At 41.7% G+C, this 21,755-nt stretch overlaps 1 protein-coding gene across 1 annotated transcript in view; it reads left to right on the forward strand.

The window, feature by feature from the left end:
• Positions 1 to 21,755, forward strand: part of LOC141259320 (probable cation-transporting ATPase 13A4) — a 101,806-nt gene that overhangs the window by 23,258 nt on the left and 56,793 nt on the right. The window contains exons 6-12 of the mRNA XM_073675075.1: positions 398 to 467; positions 3,453 to 3,587; positions 3,846 to 3,918; positions 5,425 to 5,556; positions 5,819 to 5,986; positions 7,426 to 7,583; positions 8,347 to 8,535. Coding sequence (XP_073531176.1) covers positions 398 to 467; positions 3,453 to 3,587; positions 3,846 to 3,918; positions 5,425 to 5,556; positions 5,819 to 5,986; positions 7,426 to 7,583; positions 8,347 to 8,535 — 925 coding nt within the window. The remainder of the gene's footprint in view (positions 1 to 397; positions 468 to 3,452; positions 3,588 to 3,845; positions 3,919 to 5,424; positions 5,557 to 5,818; positions 5,987 to 7,425; positions 7,584 to 8,346; positions 8,536 to 21,755) is intronic.

The raw sequence follows: 21,755 nt of genomic DNA on the forward strand, positions 1-21,755 counted from the left end.
CCTCTCTGTATCATGCTGCAGTGATGCCCATGGGGTGACAGAGGGAGTCACCTCCCTTTGTTACACTCCTCACATGCCGCTGTCACTATTGACAGAGAAATGTGAGGGGTTACAGTTCTCAGATAAGAGTTAGTTCTGGTTACAGAACATTATGTAGAGTGCAGCTATGTATACTGTCAGCTATTGTTGCAGATGGCACAACTCTTATACCCGTGCCATTCCTAGGATGTTACTGTATGCCAAATTTCTACTACTTGCAATATAGTTAAGTCATTTTCCATAAAGGGGTTAACAATGAATATAAAATTTAAAATCTTTACTTTGTATTGATTTAAAAAAAAATTACAATATTTTACCTTTATCATTCTTTATGATTTCTCCTACTTTTTTTCTTTAGGCGGTCTATTTGTGGACCCAATGTGATTGAAGTTGATATTGAGCCAATCTGGAAATTACTGTTCAAAGAGGTAACTTTTTCTTACATAACATGCTTATAGTAAATATATTCAGAAGCAATATGATCATAAAGTAATCAGAGCACAATAAATAAAAAGGATGCAAAAATGTTACAACAAATTGAACAAAAAGTCCCAATAAAAGTGTAAAATAATGCACATTTAAAGCCTTTTAATCAAATTTTCAATGGAGCTCGTCATATGTAGGAGCAGAAAGTCTACAAAGAAATAAATAAGCAAAATTAGGAGTACTCAACACTTACGCAGTTCAAACTGTGTCATAAAAAACTTACAGACCACCAGTTATTGTACTGATGCCTTAGCTAGTCAGTTCTTCTAGTCTGGCAGCATCCATTAGAAATATAAAAAAATACTTGTGGAAAAAAGGTAAATTTTTACAAAATGTTCTAGTTAATTATAATTATTTCAGTTCTAGCTGTGGCACTCTGTCATATGTTAGGCAATACACATAACAAAATAAAAATTACAACAATGAATCCTTTCAGAAAACAAAAGGCTAATTCAGGTCAAAGTATTTTAACAATAGCAGTTTATGATGTAGAATTTGTTTCAAAGAAATTTGTTACAAAATCGTTAGAAAATCAATCATGTTTTGAGTGGGTACAAAGCAGTTAGATAAAGATTACACATTTTTTTTTATTCATTACATGTCAAAAATAAAGTAAAACTGAAGTGAATTTGATATTTTACATTCAGTTACCGTTGTCAGCACCATGGACAGGGGTCTCCTGTTCTCTCTGCTAACAATATACAGAACATACAGTCATGGCTGAAAGTGTTGGCACCCTTGAAATTGTTCCAGAAAATTAAGTATTTATCCCAGAAAATGATTGCAATTATACATGTTTGTTTATTTTCTTTGTGTATATTCGAACAATGCCAAAAACAGGAAAAAAGTCAAATTGGACATAAATTCACTTAATCAAGAAGTTTACATCCCATAGCACTGTAGCTAATCTCCATGGTTATGGATGGCAGAGAAAAATTAATGAAAAGTTGCAAAGCAGGATAGTCTGGATGGTGGATAAGTAGCCCCAATCAAGTTCCAAAGAAATTCAAGCTGTCCTGCAGGCTCAGAGTGCATAAGTGCCAGTACTAACAATCTGTCTTCATTTGAATTAAATGAAATGCTATAGCAGGAGACTCAGGAGGATTCCACGGCTGACACAGAGACATAAAATAGCTGGACTGCAGTTTGCCAAAAATGTACGTGAGTAAGCCAAAATCATTCTGAGAAAGCGTCTTGTGGATGGATGATACTAAAATAAAGCTTTTTGGTAAAGCACATCATTCTACTGTTTACTGGAAGCAGAATGAGGCCTAAAAAGAAAATAGCACAGTACCTACAGTCAAATATGGTGTAGGTTCAAAGATGTTTTGGGGTTGTTTCGCTGCCTCTGGCACTGGATGCCTTGACTGTGTGTAAGGTATCATGACATTTGAAGATTCCTAAAGGATTTTCAGTCGCAATGTAGTGCTCAGTGGCAGAAAACTGGGTTTGCATCAGACATCCAGCAGGACAATGAACCCAAACATACTTCGAAAAGCACCTGTAAATGGATGGAAAAAAAGTGCTGGAGAGTTCTGAAGTGGCCAGTACTGAATCCAGATCTAAATCCAATTGAACACCTGTGGAGATATCTTAAAATTGCATTTGGGATAAGGCACCCTTCAAACATGAGAGACCTGGAGCAGTTTTCAAAAGAAGAGTGGACAAAAATTCCAATTGAGAGGTGTAAAAAGCTTGCTGATGATTATAGGAAGTGATTAATTGCAGTTATTTATTCCAAAGGGGATGCAACCAAATATTAAGTTGAGGGTGCCAACAATTTTGCCCAGCCCATTTTTTGGATTTTGTTTGAAATTATGTCCAATTTGCCTTTTTTACTCTGTTTTTTATGTGTTGTTCCAATACACACAAAAGAAATAATCATGTGAATAACAAAATACGTGTAATTACAATAATTTTCTGGGAGAAATACTTCATTTTCTTTAATAATTTCAAGGGTGACTGCACTTTCAGCCATGACTGTATACAGTAGTAGTGCCATGTTTTATAGACTGTAAATATTTTATAATATAGAATACATATTGCTAAAATCAGGATATACATTTAACAAACTCTATAGATGTATTCATAAGCATGATACCTGTTTTTTGTTCATTTTTTTTTACAAAGCTGCAACAAGACAGCGACAAAACTGTCACATATGAATAAAGCCTAATTGGTTACACCAAATTTGAGACAACAGCTCCTGCGCAGCAGGAATTTGTTGAATAGCCATCATGTCACATTGTAAATGGCCTTGAAATACCTGCTCGCTCAATCACTGGCTGAGGGGTGGGGAATCGGAAGTCATAGAAAGTTGAATAAAATGATCAAAATGCAAATGAGCTGGTAAGATCTATGAGTCGAGCATAGATCTCCATTCGAATCCACAACCAAACTAATTTTACATAAAAAGGTATGGTACTATTGTAATTCAGATCAGGAGAGCAGACTGTCAGTCGTTACATGTCTCACACTGATAACGCTCCCTTTCATATAAAATAGACTTTGGAGACAGATTCACAGGGAGATCTATGTCCGGACAATAGATTTTAACAGCTCATTTATATATTAAGAAAATTGTGCATTTCTCTGGAGAAATAAGATCACAGATATTAAGGTATCATTTAATACAACTTATATGAACTGAAAGCCCATATAGACAGCATTGGAGGGTTGATCCTACTAAAAGATTTCTTGTAAACTTCTTTTATCAGCACTGATAACCTGTGTGTAGGTGAGATCCATTATGTTTACTAAAATAAAAATGGATGTATAGCTCCTATAGTATATCCCATGCTTATTTAGTGAATAAAAAGTCAGAATACCAAAATTGTGCTGGTCCTTTTATAGAACATGCATTTTTTGTAAAACATTCAAGACTTGGGCTATGAGTATTAACCATTTTCTTGTCTCCTTTTTTGTAGGTTTTAAATCCTTTCTATGCCTTTGAAATGTGTAGTTTGGCCCTTTGGTTGGCTGTGGGATTCATAGCATATTCCATTGCTGTTATTATTATGACTTTCATTTCCATTGTTTTTACAGTTCATGATCTTAGAAAGGTGGGTAATACTATTTAATATTATATATAAGTTTATAAGAACAACTATTCCCTAATCTGTGGAATTTTGCTCATGGGAAGATGCTTCATTAGTGATATGACAATTGAATGTAATCTTGTTAGCGTTTGTTTCGAAGTTAGAAGCCAATTACATAAATGTACGGCCTTCACTGATGAAATGTCATGGACTTTTAGAAATATACCACTTGCAATTCTATCTTGCCAAACCTGAAATCTATCTTCTCAATTTTATCCAAAGGAGTCTGTAAAGCTTCACAACCTGGTGGAGTCTAACAACAGTATGAAAGTGACCATAAGGCAAAAAAATGGAGGTATGCTGCTTTAAACCCACAAATGACCTGGGCTACATTGTTTCTCTGTTACCTAAAGAGGACATTTCACCATTTATTATGCTAAACTGGCCACATTAAGATAAAGTGTATGAAGATCCAAATAAAACATATTTTGCTATTTTTTTTACTTCGCATCTCCGTTATGGAGATATTAGCTTGTATAGTCCATATGCTATTTTCCTCTTTAATCAAGGGGGCTTTAACAGAAATTCTTCTCTGGGGTGTTTACTTTTCTCCTTGTATGACCCTGCACAATGGTAAGCAGGTAGAATCATGCAGGAGAAAAAAAGCTCCCCCACAGAAGCTTAGAACTTGTTTTCTCTGTGAGATATGGTAAGACTGATGTGTCTAACCAGATCATACAAATCTCACTGCTGGCAATTACTGTGTTTACAAGTCCAGGGGAAGGAGAACAAGCTATCATTGCATACACCACTTTGCATTATTACTTAATGTGTGGGATAGAAGCAGAGTGATATGACATACTGCTCACACAATACAGCTCTCATTTTACAGTCATGACAGTGCTGTGAGATGAGAGCTGTAGTGAGAGCAGTGTGTCACTTACAGGACTGTGCATTTATCCAAAATATTAGGGCTTTACCCCCCAATACCTGGGATAGATGCAGATTTGTGTATGTAATGACACACATATCTGCTTTCCTCCCATTATACTTTTAAGTACATTAATCACCAGCTGTGAAATCTGTATGACCTAGTTAGACACATCAGTCTTACCAGATCACACAGAGAAAACCAGTTCTAAGCTTTTCTGTGGGGAATTTTCTTTTTTTTACCTGCATGATGCTACCTGATTATGATTGGGCAATGTCATGCAGGAGAAAAAGTAAACACCTGCAGAAAATAATTTCTCCCAATGCACCTTTGGATGAAGGGAAAATTACCATATGAATTTTATAAGCTAATATTTCCACAACAGAGATGAGGAATATAAAAAATTTAAATAAATGTTATTCAGATCTTAGCTACTTTGTCATGATGTGGCCAGTTTAGCATGTACAAATTGGTGAAAGGTTCTCTTTATTTAAAGAATTACAAATAAGTAGTAATATTGTTTTTTGAATAAAATAAGTACCGGTATGATATAAAGACTATTTGTCTACAATGTGTTGTTACATATGTTTACATTTATGTGAATGAAAAGTTTTTATCCTTGCACAATTAACAAAAAGGGCAAACCAATACATGTACATGGCTATAATATGGATCTGTGCCGTGCACATTCGTTATGCAACATCCATATCTGTCTATGGGTCTATTCTGTATATCTGTGTGTCTCTTCTTTCATACACAAGCAATGCAGGGTTTTTCTATGGAAATATGTTATCTAATTCAGGTAATAAATATTACCACTGTGGGAGGATTAATAAAAATGCAGCATGTATTTAGAAGTATACTTTGAATATTAAGATAAAAAAATATATTATTGTTAAGATAAGTATTCATATGGAAATTATGTTGCAGAGTGTAAGGAAGTGGAATCCCGTTACTTGGTGCCAGGTGACGTAATTGTCCTTACGGGAAAGAAGCTTTTCCTTCCATGTGATACCATACTCATCAGTGGAGGATGTATTGTGAATGAAAGCATGCTTACAGGTATCATATATTTGAGGTATCCTACAGAAAAGAATGATAAGTACGAAACTGTATTTTCCTAAAACAATGATGATGCCCTTATGTTGTGGATGACTATTGATCTAGAATTGGTCTTTTATTTGAATTGTATCAACTATTTTATAGTTTATGTTAATTTGAAGTATTTGATAACATGATGCAAGGAGAATCGGAAAAATAAAACAAATTCAAATCATAAAGTAAAAATTCTGTGTTGATGTTATTCTCTTGGATTTTTTTTTAGGTGAAAGCGTTCCTGTCTCTAAGACACCCCTGCCTCATAATGATCATACTATGTCATGGAAGGAACACAGTGGAGATTTCAAAAGACATGTACTTTTTTGTGGAACAGAAGTGATTCAGACCAAGTCCACAGGCCAGGGGCAAGTAAAGGCGGTTGTCCTAAGAACTGGTAATTATTAATTCAGACTGTACTATAGATACTGTACATGAGAATAATATTACTTAGGTCAAAATTACTGTTACCATCCATGAGTTCAATTGATGGTTGTAGTATTCTTAAAAACATTTAAACGTGAAATCACAATATTACACTTTGCAATTATGTGACTCCATTGAAATAGTAAAAAAATTTAGTATACTAGTACTGCCCATCTCAGGACGGTTACTGTAATGAAAAATGCATCTACTAAAGATCAGAGTTCTCGACTCAGGACAACATCTGCAAACTATGAATATATATATATACTGTATATATATACATACAGTACAGACCAAAAGTTTGGACACACCGTCTCATTTAAAGGTTTTTCTGTATTTTCATGACTATGAAAATTGTACATTCACACTGAATGCATCAAAACTATGAATTAACACATGTGGAATTATATACTTAACAAAAAATTGTGAAACAACTGAAAATATGTCTTATATTCTAGGTTCTTCAAAGTAGCCACCTTTTGCTTTGATGACTGCTTTGCACACTTTTGGCATTCTCTTGATGAGCTTCAAGAGGTAGTCACCGGAAATGGTCTTCCAACAATCCAACAGTCTGATGAGTCTAAATTTGAGATCTTTGGTTCCATCCACCGTGTCTTTGTGCGACGTAGAAAAGGTGAACGGATGGACTCTACATGCCTGGTTACCACCATGAAGCATGGAGGAGAAGGTGTTATGGTGTGGGGGTGCTTTGCTGATGACACTGTTGGGGATTTATTCAACATTGAAGGCATACTGAACCAGCATGGCTACCACAGCATCTTGCAGCGGCATGCTATTCCATCCGGTTTGCGTTTAGTTGGACCATCATTTATTTTTCAACATGACAATGACCCCAAACACACCTCCAGGCTGTGTTACGGCTATTTGACCAAGAAGGAGAGTGATGGGGTGCTACGGCAGATGACCGGGCCCCCACAGTCACCAGACCTGAACCCAATTGAGATGGTTTGGGGTGAGCTGGACCGCAGAGTGAAGGCAAAAGGGCCAACAAGTGCTAAGCATCTCTGGGAACTCCTTCAAGATTGTTGGAAGACCATTTCTGGTGACTACCTCTTGAAGCTCATCAAGAGAATGCCAAGAGTGTGCAAAGCAGTCATCAAAGCAAAAGGTGGCTACTTTGAAGAACCTAGAATATAAGACATATTTTCAGTTGTTTCACACTTTTTTGTTAAGTATATAATTCCACATGTGTTAATTTATAGTTTTGATGCCTTCAGTGTGAATGTACAATTTTCATAGTCATGAAAATACGGAAAAATCTTTAAATTAGAAGGTGTGTCCAAACTTTTGGTCTGTACTGTAAGTACCGTTAAAGATCATCAAGTTGGAATAAAGTTTCATTACTTCTTCATGCATACTTTTCCTAAGAACTCTCTTTCTCATCTACAGGATTTAACACTGCTAAAGGTGATCTGGTTAGATCCATCTTGTATCCAAAACCCATGAACTTTAAACTCTACAGGGACGCCTTCAGATTCCTTATGGTTCTAGCAACAGTAGCCATAATTGGAACTATATACACAGTGGTTGTTTTTGTCCTACAAGGGGTAAGCTTAATAGTTCCCATTTTTTTAATTTATGAAGAATAGAAATATTGCTTTTATGACACATTTCTTATGTAGCAGTTGATATGTTCTATTACGATATAGAATACTGTCAACATTAGCAATTAGTGCTGTATAATTGGTTTTAATATATTCATGTTTTTTATTTCACATTTTTCCTCTATAATACCAGTACTTTTATTAGGTATTTAGAAATTTGAAAATGATCTAAATTATTTTCCAGTGGTGCATGTTACAATAAAATGGTTATTAAATATATAGCTTTTTCTCATTTCATTTTTAGTGTCCCAAAAATTGCGGAGCTGGTATTTTTTTTGCAATGTTGTAATAAACTTTGTGATCCATTTATTAAATCTCAGCTTGTTGTCAGCAAATGGATCAATTCTTGCTCACATCCAAAGGCTGCAAGCTTATGCAGCTCTAACATTTCTTGAAGTTGATGGTGAACATTAATTTATCCAAGCCATGGAAGCCAGAGAAATGATCTGCATTATTTTCTCTCTTACACTGGAGGTTTGTTACAATGTATCAGTCTAGCTAATATCAGTCGGATGCCAAATAAGTTTAGTTTGGAGTTGATTTTGTAGACTGAATACATTGTAGAAAGCTCTCAGCATTAAGATATTTTGTGTCTATATCAGTTTTTAGCATCCGGATGTAAACCCTAATATTTCCATTCACAGACATAATAGGTTAAGAGCATTACAATGCACAATTGTAATTTATTTTACATGTTTTACTATAGGAATCTCCTACTGAAGTATTGATAAAAGCCTTGATTATTATCACCACGGCTGTTCCTCCAGCGCTGTCGGCAGCCCTATCTACAGGGATCATGTATGCACAGCGTAGACTTAAAAAAAAGGGCATTTTCTGTATCAGCCCTCAAAGAATAAATGTTTGTGGCAGGTTGAACATTGTGTGCTTTGATAAGGTGAGGAAATTCTCATTTAGAATTACTTACAATAAATCTACTTATTCTTGTAGAGTTTTCATAAGAAGACACATTGTACAGTGGCTTGTGAAAGTATTCACCTCCTTGGCATTTTTTGTTTTTTGCTACCTCAAAACCTGCCTACAACTGTGAACATTTCATTTTCTTTTTTTTTGGTGAAGCAAACAACAACTAGGGCAAAATAACTGAAAACTTCAGTGCGCATAACCATTCACTAGTGATGAGCGAGCACTAAAATGCTCGGGTGCTCGATGCTCGGGTCGAGCACATTGGAATACTCGGGTGCTCGACCCGAGCAACAAGCCCAATGTAAGTCTATGGGAAACTCGAGCAATTTTCAGGCGGCTCCCCACCGGCAGTCTGCAGAGGGCCTAAAAATTGCCCAAATCGATGGGAACAGTGCTCAAATGACATGGGAACAGCATGGGGAAGACCCCTGTAAGCATCTCTGACTCCCAGATCACTGCTGTCAGCAACGTGGTCAAAGTATTACACCACTTTTACGGACTCACAATAAAACATATAAAAACGAAACCAAAATGGATTTTCCTGGGAAATATGTTAAGGAACATCCTTTCCAGGGTAATGACTTGTATATAAGGCAAAATAAATAACCAAAAACAAAAATACTCCTCCACATCTTTGGCTATGTTCACACGTAGCGTTTTTGATGCGTTTTTGCACTTTTGAATTGCTTTCAACCAAGACAAATGCATTCACCAGGAAATGTCATTTTAACATTTTACAACCTTATCTGGCCATGTGGTGTGTGACACATCATCAGACACATGCATACAGGGCTGAAAAAACATGGGAACAGCATGGAGAAGACCTTTGGAAGCATCTCGAAATCACAAGTCACTGCCTAAAAGTGTGCCCATCAAAAGTGATTCTTGGCGCATGCAAAGATGCCTCCCGCCATGCACCTGTCGTTGCAGACTTGCAACAATCACCGTCCACGTCCTTGTCCCACTGCAGCGTTCAGTTTTCCCTACCCCATTCCTTGGAATGTAAGCGCAAGTATGCAGGCAGCCACCCACCCACCCACTGGCTGCAATTCTATATTGCCAAATTTTTGACAGCTGCTTGCACTTGAAATGTGGCCTTTTAGGCTCGTGGAGGCGGAAGCTTTTTTTCAAGCTATTTCTTGAATACAGAGTTGGACAATGGCCTGATCGGTAATGCGTTTCGAGAAATAACATGCATAAGCATGGCCGATCCACATTGAAAAGCAGCCATAGAGTGTCCGGGAACCTTCCCCCACACTCTTCTTAGCCAGGGCTGCTTTTCTGCAGGGTTGGACGGTTGTTGAGGTGAGGCCATGATGATGATAGAGGCCAGCATCTGCTTTGTTTTCTGTTACTTGGAATGGTGGTGCTTTGACACACACACATCTTTCTTTGCACATTTAATTATTTGAATACAGAGTTGGACAATGGCCTGATCTGTAATGCGTTTTGAGAAATAACATGCACAAGCATGGCCGATACACATTAAAAAGCAGCCATAGAGTGTCCAGAAACCTTCCCCCACACTTTTCTTAGCCAGGGCTGCTTTTCGGCAAGGTTGGACGGGCTCACCAGAGAACCGAAGACTCCGCCGGCGGGCCCTGGCTTCTCCTTCAGGAGAGTTCATAGTGCTGAGGTGAGGCCATGATGATGATAGAGGCCACAATCTGCTTCGTTTTCTGTTACTTGGAATGCAAGTGCAATTATGCAGCCTGCCACCCACCCACCCACAGGCCGCAACACTAAACTGTCAGATTTCTGGGCAGCACTTTGCACTTGAAATATGGCCTTTTAAGCTTGTGAAGGCGGAAGCTTTTCACAACCTCATGCTGGCGGCCGCTGGGTGTTCATACTCGGTCCCTAGCCACCACTATATTTCCCGGTATCGCCTCCACCTTCCACAATCACGGGTCCCACAACATTACCCATACCCTCCACAGTGCACTTACTGGGAAGGACCGCCTAACTACAAACACGTGGACAGGTGAATGTGGCCAGGGACGGTACGAAGCCAGTCCACAACTTTTTTTGCTAAGAGTTGTATTTACCTCGGTGAAAGGACTGGCATAGAGGGAAACCGTATGTACCCTGCGTGTCATTTCTCCCAGGAAGTCCTGTAATTGAGCTTGTTGCAGAAGCAATGGCAGCCCGTCCAACATTACATGTCATTTCTCCCAGGAAGTCCTCTAAAGCTGCTTGTACTTGAAATGTGGCCTGAACATTACTGCTGGTACTTTTCTGTGGGAATTTGCTTGCCTCCTACCAGCCTGGATTATTTCCAGCAAACTATGGTACGACGCCATGGTATTAGCACTGCCCCCAGCACCAGTAGCGAAGTCATCCCCAATTTCCTTCTCAGGAAGTTTATTTGGTAGACTGAGTGACTGACCAAATACATTTTCTCACAAAGGAGCTGAAGATAAAGTGGCAGTAGGTGCAAGTTTCTCAAGCCTGTTAGATATTAGAGGGTGAACGGCAGCACATTGGATCAGTCGTTAGCACTGAATACTTGCAGCGCTGGGATCCTGGGTTCAAATCCCAGCAAGGACAACATCTGCAAGGACTTTGTATGTTCTCCCCGTGTTTGCATGTGTTTCCTCCTCAGTAAAAAAGCAGCCATAGAGTGTCCAGGAACCTTCCCACACACTTTTTTTAGCCAGGACTGCTTCTCAGCAGGGTTGGACGGTCCCACCAGAGAATCCTCTGGTGTGCCTTGACTTCTACCTCAGGAGAGTTCATGATAGCGCTATTTTTGCAGCTGCTATGGGGCTCTTGAGCGGGTGAGAAAGGTTAGCCCTCAGAATCAAATCCTCCGGTGGGCACAATGTTTTTCAATCTGAAACAGCTTCTCAGTGGGAGTTGTATTTCACCACAGCCATATTCTTTAGCTCGGTGAAAGGGCTGGCATAGAGGGAAACCGTATCTACCCTGGCTGTCATTTCTCTGTAACTAGGTTCCGCCCATTGTCACACACAACCATGCCTGGCTGTATGTTCAGCGGTGGGAGCCACAGATCAGGCTGCTGTGTTACAGCTTTCAACAACTCTGCAGCGCTGGGCGGTTTGTCAATTAAGCATTAAGCATGTTATCTTCAACACAGCCTGTTGCCGCTTGGCCAAGGCAGTGATGCAGTGCTGTCAGCTTGTGACTGATGTGAGTATTTCAGAGATGGAGGAGGTGGTGCATGAGATGAACAATGTGATAACATTGAGGTTAAATTGGTGACGCTGGTTTTTATACTAAAGAAAGATCCTATTGTTTTGGTTTTGTTTACGTTATTTTTTAAGACAAATTAATTCACAGGGAAATGTCATTTTAACATTTTACAACCTTATCTGTCAATGTGGTGTGTGACACATCATCAGACACATCCTTTTTTATTTATGATGGAGGGACTCTGAAAGTCATAAAGCCTATTTTTACAGGGACATCAGACAGGCCTTGCTATTCTTAAAAGGCCAGCAGTCGGCCGTAGCTATACTGTTATTGCGTATCCAGTGACTGCAATGGCTGTCAAAAATTTGGACGCAACCCAATAGCCCTTTGAAGAGACATAGAGGAGGGTCTCAGTAAAAAAAATGTTCCCATTATAAAGTAGCGGGTCTCCTATAGTGTAATGCCCATGCTGTGACTGCAAGGGCTGCCAAAATTTGGGAAAAACCCCACTAAGAATTTAAGGACACATAGAGTAGGGCCACAGAAACAAGGTACGACATGTTCCCATTAGAAAGGAGAGGGTGTGCTATACAGTTATAGGGTATGCAGTAAGTCCAACGGCTGACCAATTTTAGGAAAAACCCCACTAAGAATTTAAAAACACACGGAGCAGGGCCTTAGTAACAAGGTATGACATGTTCCCATTAGAAAGGAGAGGGTCTGCTATACAGTTATAGGGTATGCATTGAGTCCAACGGCTGACTAATTTTAGGAAAACCCCCACTAAGAATTTAAATACACACGGAGCAGGGCCACAGTAAATAGGTACGTCATGTTCCCATTAGAAATGAGAGGGTCTGCTATACAGTTATAGGGTATGGAGTGAGTCCAACGGCTGACCAATTTTAGGAAAAACCCCACAAAGAATTTAAAGACACATAGAGCAAGGCCACAGTAACAAGGTACGACATGTTCCCATTAGAAAGGAGAGAGTCTGCTATACAGTTATAGGGTATGCAGTGAGTCCAACGGCTGACCAATTTTAGGAAAAACCCCACTAAGAATTTAAAGACAAATGGAGCTGGGCCACAGTAACAAGGTACGACATGTTCCCATTAGAAAGGAGAGAGTCTGCTATACAGTTATAGGGTATGCAGTGAGTCCAACGGCTGACCAATTTTAGGAAAACCCCCACTAAGAATTTAAAGACACATAGAGCAGGGCCACAGTAACAAGGTACGACATGTTCCAAATAGAAAGGAGAGGGTCTGCTATACAGTTATAGGGTATGCAGTGAGTCCAACGGCTGACCAATTTTAGGAAAAACCCCACTAAGGATTTAAAGATACATAGAGCAGGGCCACAGTAACAAGGTACAACATGTTCCCATTAGAAAGGAGAGGGTCTGCTATACAGGTATAGAGTATGCAGTGAGTCCAACGGCTGACCAATTTTAGGAAAAAACCCACTAAGAATTAAAGACACACACAGCAGGGCCATAGTAACAAGTGCGACATGTTCACATTAGAAAGGAGAGGGTCTACTATACAGTTATAGGGTATGCAGTGAGTCTAACAGCTGACCAATTTTTTGAAAAACCGCACTAAGTATTTAAAGACACATAGAGCAGGGCCACAGTAACAAGGAACGACCTGTTCCCATTTGAAAGGAGAGGGTCTGCTATATAGTTATAGGGTATGCAGTGAGTCCAACGGCTGACCAATTTTAGGAAAAACCCCACTAAGAATTTAAATACACACAGAGAAAGGCCACAGTAATGACAAATTCCCATTAGAAAGGAGAGAGTCTCCCAAAGTGTTGGCCTATGCAGTGAATGCAAGGGCTGCCAAAAATTTGGAGGCACTTCAATACCCCTTAGAAGAGATGCGGAGTAGGGCCTCATAAAAAAAAGGTTCCCATTAGAAATGAGCGGACCTCCTATACTTGTGATGCCCATGCACTAAGTGTATGGGCTGACAAACATTTACCAATGGGGGGTATACATGAACATACTGTATAAAAAAAATTTTTCACGGCCATCATAAACACAAAAATTTTAAAAAATTATGTGAGTGTTGCATCACGGACCACGGTCATCCTGGTGATATGGTGGTGGAGGATGAGGAGAAGGAGGAGGACAAGAGCAAATAGACAAAATCAGGAAGCATATACCCATGTGTGGGTGTGCAAAGGTGCATGGTAATACACCTCCCAAGAAAAGACACTGGATTTGAGTTTATGTTACGCTGCTATCATTCGGTGGTGTTGAGAAGTCTGGCCCAATCCAGCCCTTGTTCATTTTTATAAGAGTCAGCCTGTCAGCATTTTCAGTTGACAGGCAGATGCGCTTATCAGCTATAATTCCACCAGCGGCATTAAAAACCCGCTCTGATAAAACGCTGGCCGCACAGCAGGCCAGGACCTCAAAGGCATAGAGAGCCAGTTCTTTCCACGTATCCAGCTTGGATACCCAATAATTATAAGGCACAGAGGAATCATGGAGGAGGTGGGAACCGTCGGCAAGGTACTCCCTCAGCATCTTCCCAAACTTTGCACTCCTTGTGAGAGTACCCCACGCCTCAGGGCCTTTGCGATGGGAGGGTCCGAGAAAACTCTCCCAGAACTTTGACAGTGTTCCCCTGCCTCTGCTGGATTGAAGTTGTGTCTCTCTCGACTGGACTCATTGGTTGTCCAACGAACTGTGACCTCTGCCGCCAGCTTTTTTAGATGGGAATTTTTTAAATAGTTCCGCAACAAGAGCCTTCTGGTACTGCCCCATTTTTGTAGACCTGTCCACCTCAGGAATAAGAGATATAAAGTTCTCCTTGTAGCGTGGGTCTAGAAGTGTCACCAACCAGTAATGATTGTCATCCAAAATTTTGAGAACGCGAGGGTCATAGGAAAGGCAGCGTGACATAAACTCAGCCATGCGTGCCAGACTACTAACAGGCAAGACTTCCGTGTCCTCACCAAGAGAATGACTGACCATGCTCTCCTCCTCCTCCTCTCTGTCCTCTGGCCATCCACGCTGAACAGATGGTATGACATCTGTGCAGGTAGTACCGTCTATAGTGCATGAAACTAGCTCCTGTCCTTTCTCCTCCTCCTCCTCTTCCTCATTGTTACCCAATCCACATTGGGATGAGATGAGGCTTGGCTGTGTGTAATCACCCTGTATGGTTCCTTGATCCATCTCATCGTGCTCCGCCTGCAATGCATCCTCTTTGATAGTGAGCAGAGAGCGTTTCAGAAGACAGAGAAGCAGGATGGTGACGCTAATTATGGAGTCATCGCCGCTCACCATCTTGGTGGAGTCCTCAAAGTTTTGGAGGATGGTACATATGTCTGACATCCATGTCCACTTCTGAGGTTTTATGTGTGGAGTCTGAACTGAATACCGATGGCCTAGTTGATGCTGGAACTCAACAACTGCCCTCTTCTGCTCACAAATCCTTCCCAACATCTGCAGTGCAGAGTTCCATCGCGTGGGCACATCACACACCAGTCTGTGAGCTGGAAGCTGCAAACGCTGCTGAAACACTATTATTAAATTCACAGAAAGCACATATTGGTGGATCTTAATAATAAATCACAGTGATCTCCCACCATTTGTCTCAATCGGAATACAATATTTATGGAAAGTAAACACCATCATAAATATACTACCTACAAACAACAACCGGAGTCATAGACTTCTAAAATTATGAAATTTATTAGATAAACATAAATACACAGACCACAATTAGATTGTTTAAAAATACATAGAGGTATAATCAGAAGGACCCAGATTATAATCCCTGTAGGGTGAGCAGCAGCAAATTATACAGCAAGTCACTTAAAAATATATTCGTATATTTAAACATATGCACATTTCTTTAATATCTAGCCATAAAAGGCATTGCTCCCATAAATATCTCCATAAATGCAATATGCTATTTATACAGCCACACATCAAGTTAATCCTAAGTACCAAACATAGGAAACACGAATCATGCGCTCGTATATATGAAATTTCAATATAGTGACTTACCCATCACAATGGTGACACTCACACCTGGGAGACACCCTTCAACATCTGCAGTGTAGAGTTTCAACGCGTGGGGACATCACACACCAGTCTGTGAGCTGGAAGCTGCAAACACTGCAGAAACACTGCAAGGTTGGCGGAAGCTGTAGCTGACTTTCTAAAATGGGCACACAGGCAGCGTACTTTAACAAGCAGATCATGCAGCTCTGGGTAGGATTTGAGAAACCGCTGATCCACAAGGTTAAGCCCATGGGCCAGGCATGGTACGTGTGTGAGCTTGCCTCGCCTCAGAGCCGCCACCAGGTTCCGGCCATTGTCACACACGACTATGCCTGGCTATAGGTTCAGCGGTGTGAGCCATAGATCTGTCTGCTCTTTCAGAACTGTCCACAACTCTTCAGCATTGTCCGGTTTTTCACCTAAGCATATTAGCTTCAGCACAGCCTGTTGCCGCTTGGCCGAGGCAGTGCTGCAGTGCTTCCAGCTTGTGACTGATGTGGTCATTTTGGAGATGGAGGCTGAAGAGGAGGGGGAGGCTGAGGAGGGTGAGGTGCAGGAGTTGTAGACCGTGGGGGCACCCCTGATTGACCTAGGGCCCGCAATCCTTGGCCTCAGGAGGACGTGTTCCGTCCCAAGGTCCCACTGGGTCCTGGCTTCCACTATGTTAACCCAGTGTGCCGTCAGCAAGATGTACTGTCCCTGCCCACAAGCACTTGTCCACGTGTCCATGGTTAGGTGGACTTTACCGGTAACTGCGTTGTTGAGAGCACGGCTAATGTTTGGGAGTGCTTGTGTAATGTGAGGACGGCACACTGGGAGAAATAGTGGCGGTTGGGGACCGAGTAACAAGGGACGGCCACCGCCATCAGGTTGCGGAATGCTAAAAGGCAACATTTCGAGAACAAGCAGTCGTGAAATGTGAGAATTTAGTAATGTGGCCTGTGGGGCTTTGGCTGGATATTTGCTCTTGCGTTCCAAGGACTGGGGTATGGACAACGAAACACTGCGCTGGGACAAGGACATGGACGTGCTTCCTGATGTTGCTACTTGAGAGTGTGTAATGACAGGTGCAGGGCAGGAGGTGTGTTCGCATGCACTATGGACAGGGGATTGGCTTGCATGCACAACAGCGGAAGAAGCACTGGTGCCACCCACAGACGCTGTATCTGGACACTGGGGTTCGGCCCACAAAGTCTGGTGCTTTGCTGCCATGTGCCTGATCATCCTGGTGGTGGTCAGGCTGGTCGTTTTGCCACCCCTGCTGATGCTGGCCTGGCAGGTGGTGCAAATGGCCTTTTTGGGGTTATCGGCAGAGTCTTTAAAAAACAACCAGACTCAGGAAGACCTAACAGTTGTAGTGGCAACTTCCTTCGTGTTGATGTTTCTGGGAATGGTTGCCTGCCTTCTGTCTGCGGCCACAACACTGCTTCTTCCTGCCTGTTGTGGTGCTCTGCTTCCCTCCCCCAGTGTACTGCTGTCCTCGCTCTGCATGTCCTCCTGACAGGTTGGGTCAGTTACTATATCATCCACCACCTCGTCTTCCACTTCCGCACCCTGGTCCTCCTCCTAACTTTCCGGCAATTGTGTCTCATAATCGTCCACCTCTTGTGACACTTTCCCACTGTCGCCTTCGTGTGACCGTGGCTGCTCAAATATTTGGGCATCGCTACACGCGATCTCCTCTTGCCCCGCTTCAAGTGGACCGGGCGAGAGGCCTGAATCTATAAATGGAAAAGTGAACAGCTCTTCAGAGTGTCCAAGTGTGGGATCAGTTGTCTCTGGGTACTCTGAATGGTGGGAGGAAGGAGGATCAGGGTGAGGAATATGCAGTGCAGACTCATGGCTACTGAGACTTGACCGTGTGGAAGACAGGGTGGTGGTTTTGGTGGCTGACTGGAAGCATTATCCGCTATCCAACCAACAACCTATAAACACTGCTCTGGGTTCAATAGTGGTGTGCTGCGGTCCCCTAGAAATTGGGGCAGGAAGGTCAGGCGAGAAGATGTGGGTATTTGTTGTGGCACAATTTCGGCTTGCCCACGGCCTTGTCCTTGGCCTCTGCATGCACCATTACCATCACGTCCAGTTCCCCGTCCCTTGCCACGTGCCTTGCCCATTTTAAATGGAGGACAGTATCTTCCACGCTCAGTACAAATGACTGAGTTTGGAGCGAACTTATCTGTTATCCGTGTGATAGAGAAAACAGAGTTTTAAGTACCTGGCCTGTAGGTAAGTAGTTTGAACAGCAAACTGAGGTGAATTGCTTCAATGACACACTAAAGGAAACTTTTAATGGATGCCAGAAATGGCATTATTTTCTGACAACGTATATGTGATCCATGTGACGGAGAAAACGGAGTTTTGAATACCTGGTCTGTAGGTAAGTAGTTTGAACAGCAAACTGGTGTGAATTGCTTCACTGACACACTAAAGGAAATTTTTAATGGAGGCCTGAAATGGTAGTATTTTCTAACAGCGTATATGTGATCCGTTTGACGGAGAAAACACAGTTTTGAATACCTGGCCTGTAGGTAACTAGTTTGAACAGCAAACTGGTGTGAATTGCTTCATTGACACACTAAAGGAAATTATTAATGGAAGCCAGAAATGGCAGTATTTTCTGACAACGTATATGTGATCCATGTGACGGAGAAAATGGAGTTTTGAATACCTGGCCAGTAGGTAACTAGTTTGAACAGCAAACTGGTGTGAATTGCTTCAATGACACACTAAAGGAAATTTTTAATGGTGGCCAGAAATGGCAGTATTTTCTGACAACGTATATGTGATCCGTTTGACGGAGAAAACATAGTTTTAAATACCTGGCCTGTGGGTAAGTTGATTGAACAGCAAACTGCAGTGATTTGCTTCAATGACACCCTAAAGGAAATTTTTAATGGAGGCCAGAAATGACAGTATTTTCTGACAACGTATATGTGATCCGTGTGACGGAGAAAACAGAGTTTTGTATACCTGGCCTGTAGGTAACTAGTTTGAACAGCAAACTGGTGTGAATTGCTTCAATGTCACACTAAAGGAAATTATTAATGGAGGCCATAAATGGCAGTATTTTCTGACAACATACAGTATATGTGATCCGTGTGACGGAGAAAACAGAATTTTGAATACCTGGCCTGTAGGTAACTAGTTTGAACAGAAAACTGGTGTGAATTGCTTCCATGACACAGTAAAGGAAATTTTTAATGGAAGCCATAAATGGCAGTATTTTCTGACAATGTACAGTTAATGTGATTCTTGTGATGGAGAAAACAGAGTTTTAAATACCTGGCCTGTAGGTAAGTAGTTTGAACAGCAAACTGGTGTGAATTGTTTCAATGACACACTAAAGGAAATTCTTAATGGAGGCCAGAAATGGCAGTATTTTCTGACAACGTACAGTATATGTGATCCGTGTGACGGAGAAAACAGAGTTTTGAATACCTGGCCTGTAGGTAACAAGTTTGAACAGCAAACTGGTGTGAATTGCTTCCATGACACAGTAAAGGAAATTTTTAATGGAAGTCAGAAATGGCAGTATTTTCTGACAACGTATATATGATCCGTGTGACGGAGAAAACAGAGTTTTGAATACCTGGCCTGTAGGTAAGTAGTTTGAACAGCAAACTGCGGTGAATTGCTTCAATGACTCACTAAAGGAACTTTTTTTTGGAGGCCAGAAATGGCAATTATTTCTGACAATGTATATGTGATCTGTGTGACGGAGAAAACAGAGTTTTGAATACCTGGTCTCTAGGTAAGTAGTTTGAACAGCAAACTGCGATGAATTGCTTCAATGACTCACTACAGAAATTTTTTTACTGGAGGCTAGAAATGGCAGTATTTTCTGACAACGTATATGTGATCTGTTTGACAGAGAAAACACAGTTTTAAATACCTGGCCTGTAGGTAAGTAGTTTGAACAGCAAACTGCGGTGAATTGCTTTAATGACTAGAGATGAGCGGTGTTCGACTAGAACTGTTCGCCAATCTCAAATTCGAGCTGTTTTGGGCGGTGTTCGAGTTGTTCGACGAACCCGAACGATTTGCAAAAAATTCGGCTGTTCGAGGTTATGTTCGATAACTGTTCGTGCACCAAAAGCGTGTCCTGCATGTCTGGCGCTATTTAGAGCACCAATCATGCAGGGATTGTCTGCCACTCACTGTAATGCCACAGCCATGGTGGTTGTGGCATTACAGTGATTGCCCAAATCGATGGGAACAGTGCCAACAGTGAAACATGAAAAGCCGGCAATTCAGCAGCGGCATACACCTGTACCCGACAATTTAGAACCGAAAGAATAGAGCTTCACACATAGATTAGATAGATATAAACATATCAGCCACATATATACGAAGTACAGTGAAAGTGCTGCTTACTGTACTTGTCATTTAGCGTAAAGGATTTATCAAAAAAAATAATAGTGTTTTCATGCACCGTCTCTTTAAAAAAGCCGGCCGGCAATTCAGCAGCGGTACCCGACAATTTAGAATAGAAGGAATAGAGAATCACACATAGATTAGATAGATAGAAACATGTCAGTCACATATATATGAAGTACAGTGACAGTGTTGGTTACTGTACTTGTCATTTAGTATTAAAATAAAGGATTTATTATTAAAAAAATTGGCGTGGGGTTCCCCTTAATTTTAGGCTCTAGCGGAGGTTAAGCAGACAGCTGGGGCAGATGTTTGAAGCCTGGGAAGGGGGTAATACCCACGGAGCTTCCCAGGCTACTAATATCAGCCCCCAGCTGAATACATAGCCTTTACTAGCTATTAAAATGGGGGACCCCCCCAAAAAAATGACGTGGGGTCCCCCCTAATTTAATAGCTAGCAAAGGCTAGGCAGACAGCTGGGGGCTGATATTAATAGCCCAGGAAGGGAGCCATGAATATTGGCCCCCTCCCAGGCTAGAAACACCAGCCATCAGCCGTCCCAGAAATGGCGCATTCATAGGATGCGCCAATTCTGGCACTTAGCCTCGCTCTTACACGCTGCCCTGGTGCGGTGGCAGGGGGTAATAGGGTTGGGGTTGATGTCAGCTTATAATGCCAGCTGACATCAAGCCCAGGTTAGTAATGGAGAGGCGTCTATAAGACACCCCCATTACTAACCCCATAGTCAAAGTTAAAAAAAACACAAACACCCAGAATAAAGTCCTTTAATTGAAATAAAGACACAATCCTTTATTGTTCTAAATTAAACCATACTTACCGTCACGCCCATTCCAGCTGAAGCCAACGATCTCCTGCAATAAAAGAAAAATAATAAAGCAACCTCATCCTTACCTTTCCATGGTTCCCACGACAGCTTCAGCTCTGCTACATCGAGATGACAGGCTGGACCGCAGCAGAACGCTGATATCCAGCCTCTCATCCCGCAGACACTGAGAAGCGCAGGCTTGCTTGCGCTGCTCAGCGTCTCTCTGTGACGACATCCAGATGAGCCGAGTTCATGTCCAATGAACTCGGCTCACCTCATGCACGTCACTGACAGGGTGGGAAAATTCTCACGCTGAAGCGGTGAGTGCAGGAGAATTCTCCCACGCTGTCAGTGACGTGCATAAGGTGAGCTCATGTCCAATGAACTCAGCTCACCTCCTGCACGTCACTGACAGCGTGGGAGAATTCTCCTGCACTCAGCGCTTCAGCGTGAGAATTCTCCCACGCTGAAGCGCTGAGTGCAGGAGAATTTTCCCACGCTGTCAGTGACGTGCATAAGGTGAGCTCATGTCCAATGAACTCAGCTCACCTCCTGCACGTCACTGACAGCGTGGGAGAATTCTCCTGCACTCAGCGCTTCAGTGTGAGAATTCTCCCACGCTGAAGCGCTGAGTGCAGGAGAATTTTCCCACGCTGTCAGTGACGTGCATGAGGTGAGCCGAGTTCATTGGACATTAACTCGGCTCATCTGGATTCCCTCACAGAGAGACACTGTGGAGCGCAAGCAAGCCTGCGCTTCATAGTGTCTGCGGGATGACAGGCTGGATGGCAGCGTTCTGCTGCGG

This window comes from Phyllobates terribilis, unplaced genomic scaffold (genome assembly GCF_046119375.1).
Source record: "Phyllobates terribilis strain yellow unplaced genomic scaffold, ASM4611937v1 Scaffold_3__8_contigs__length_932513732, whole genome shotgun sequence".
Taxonomy (NCBI): Eukaryota; Metazoa; Chordata; class Amphibia; order Anura; family Dendrobatidae; genus Phyllobates; species Phyllobates terribilis.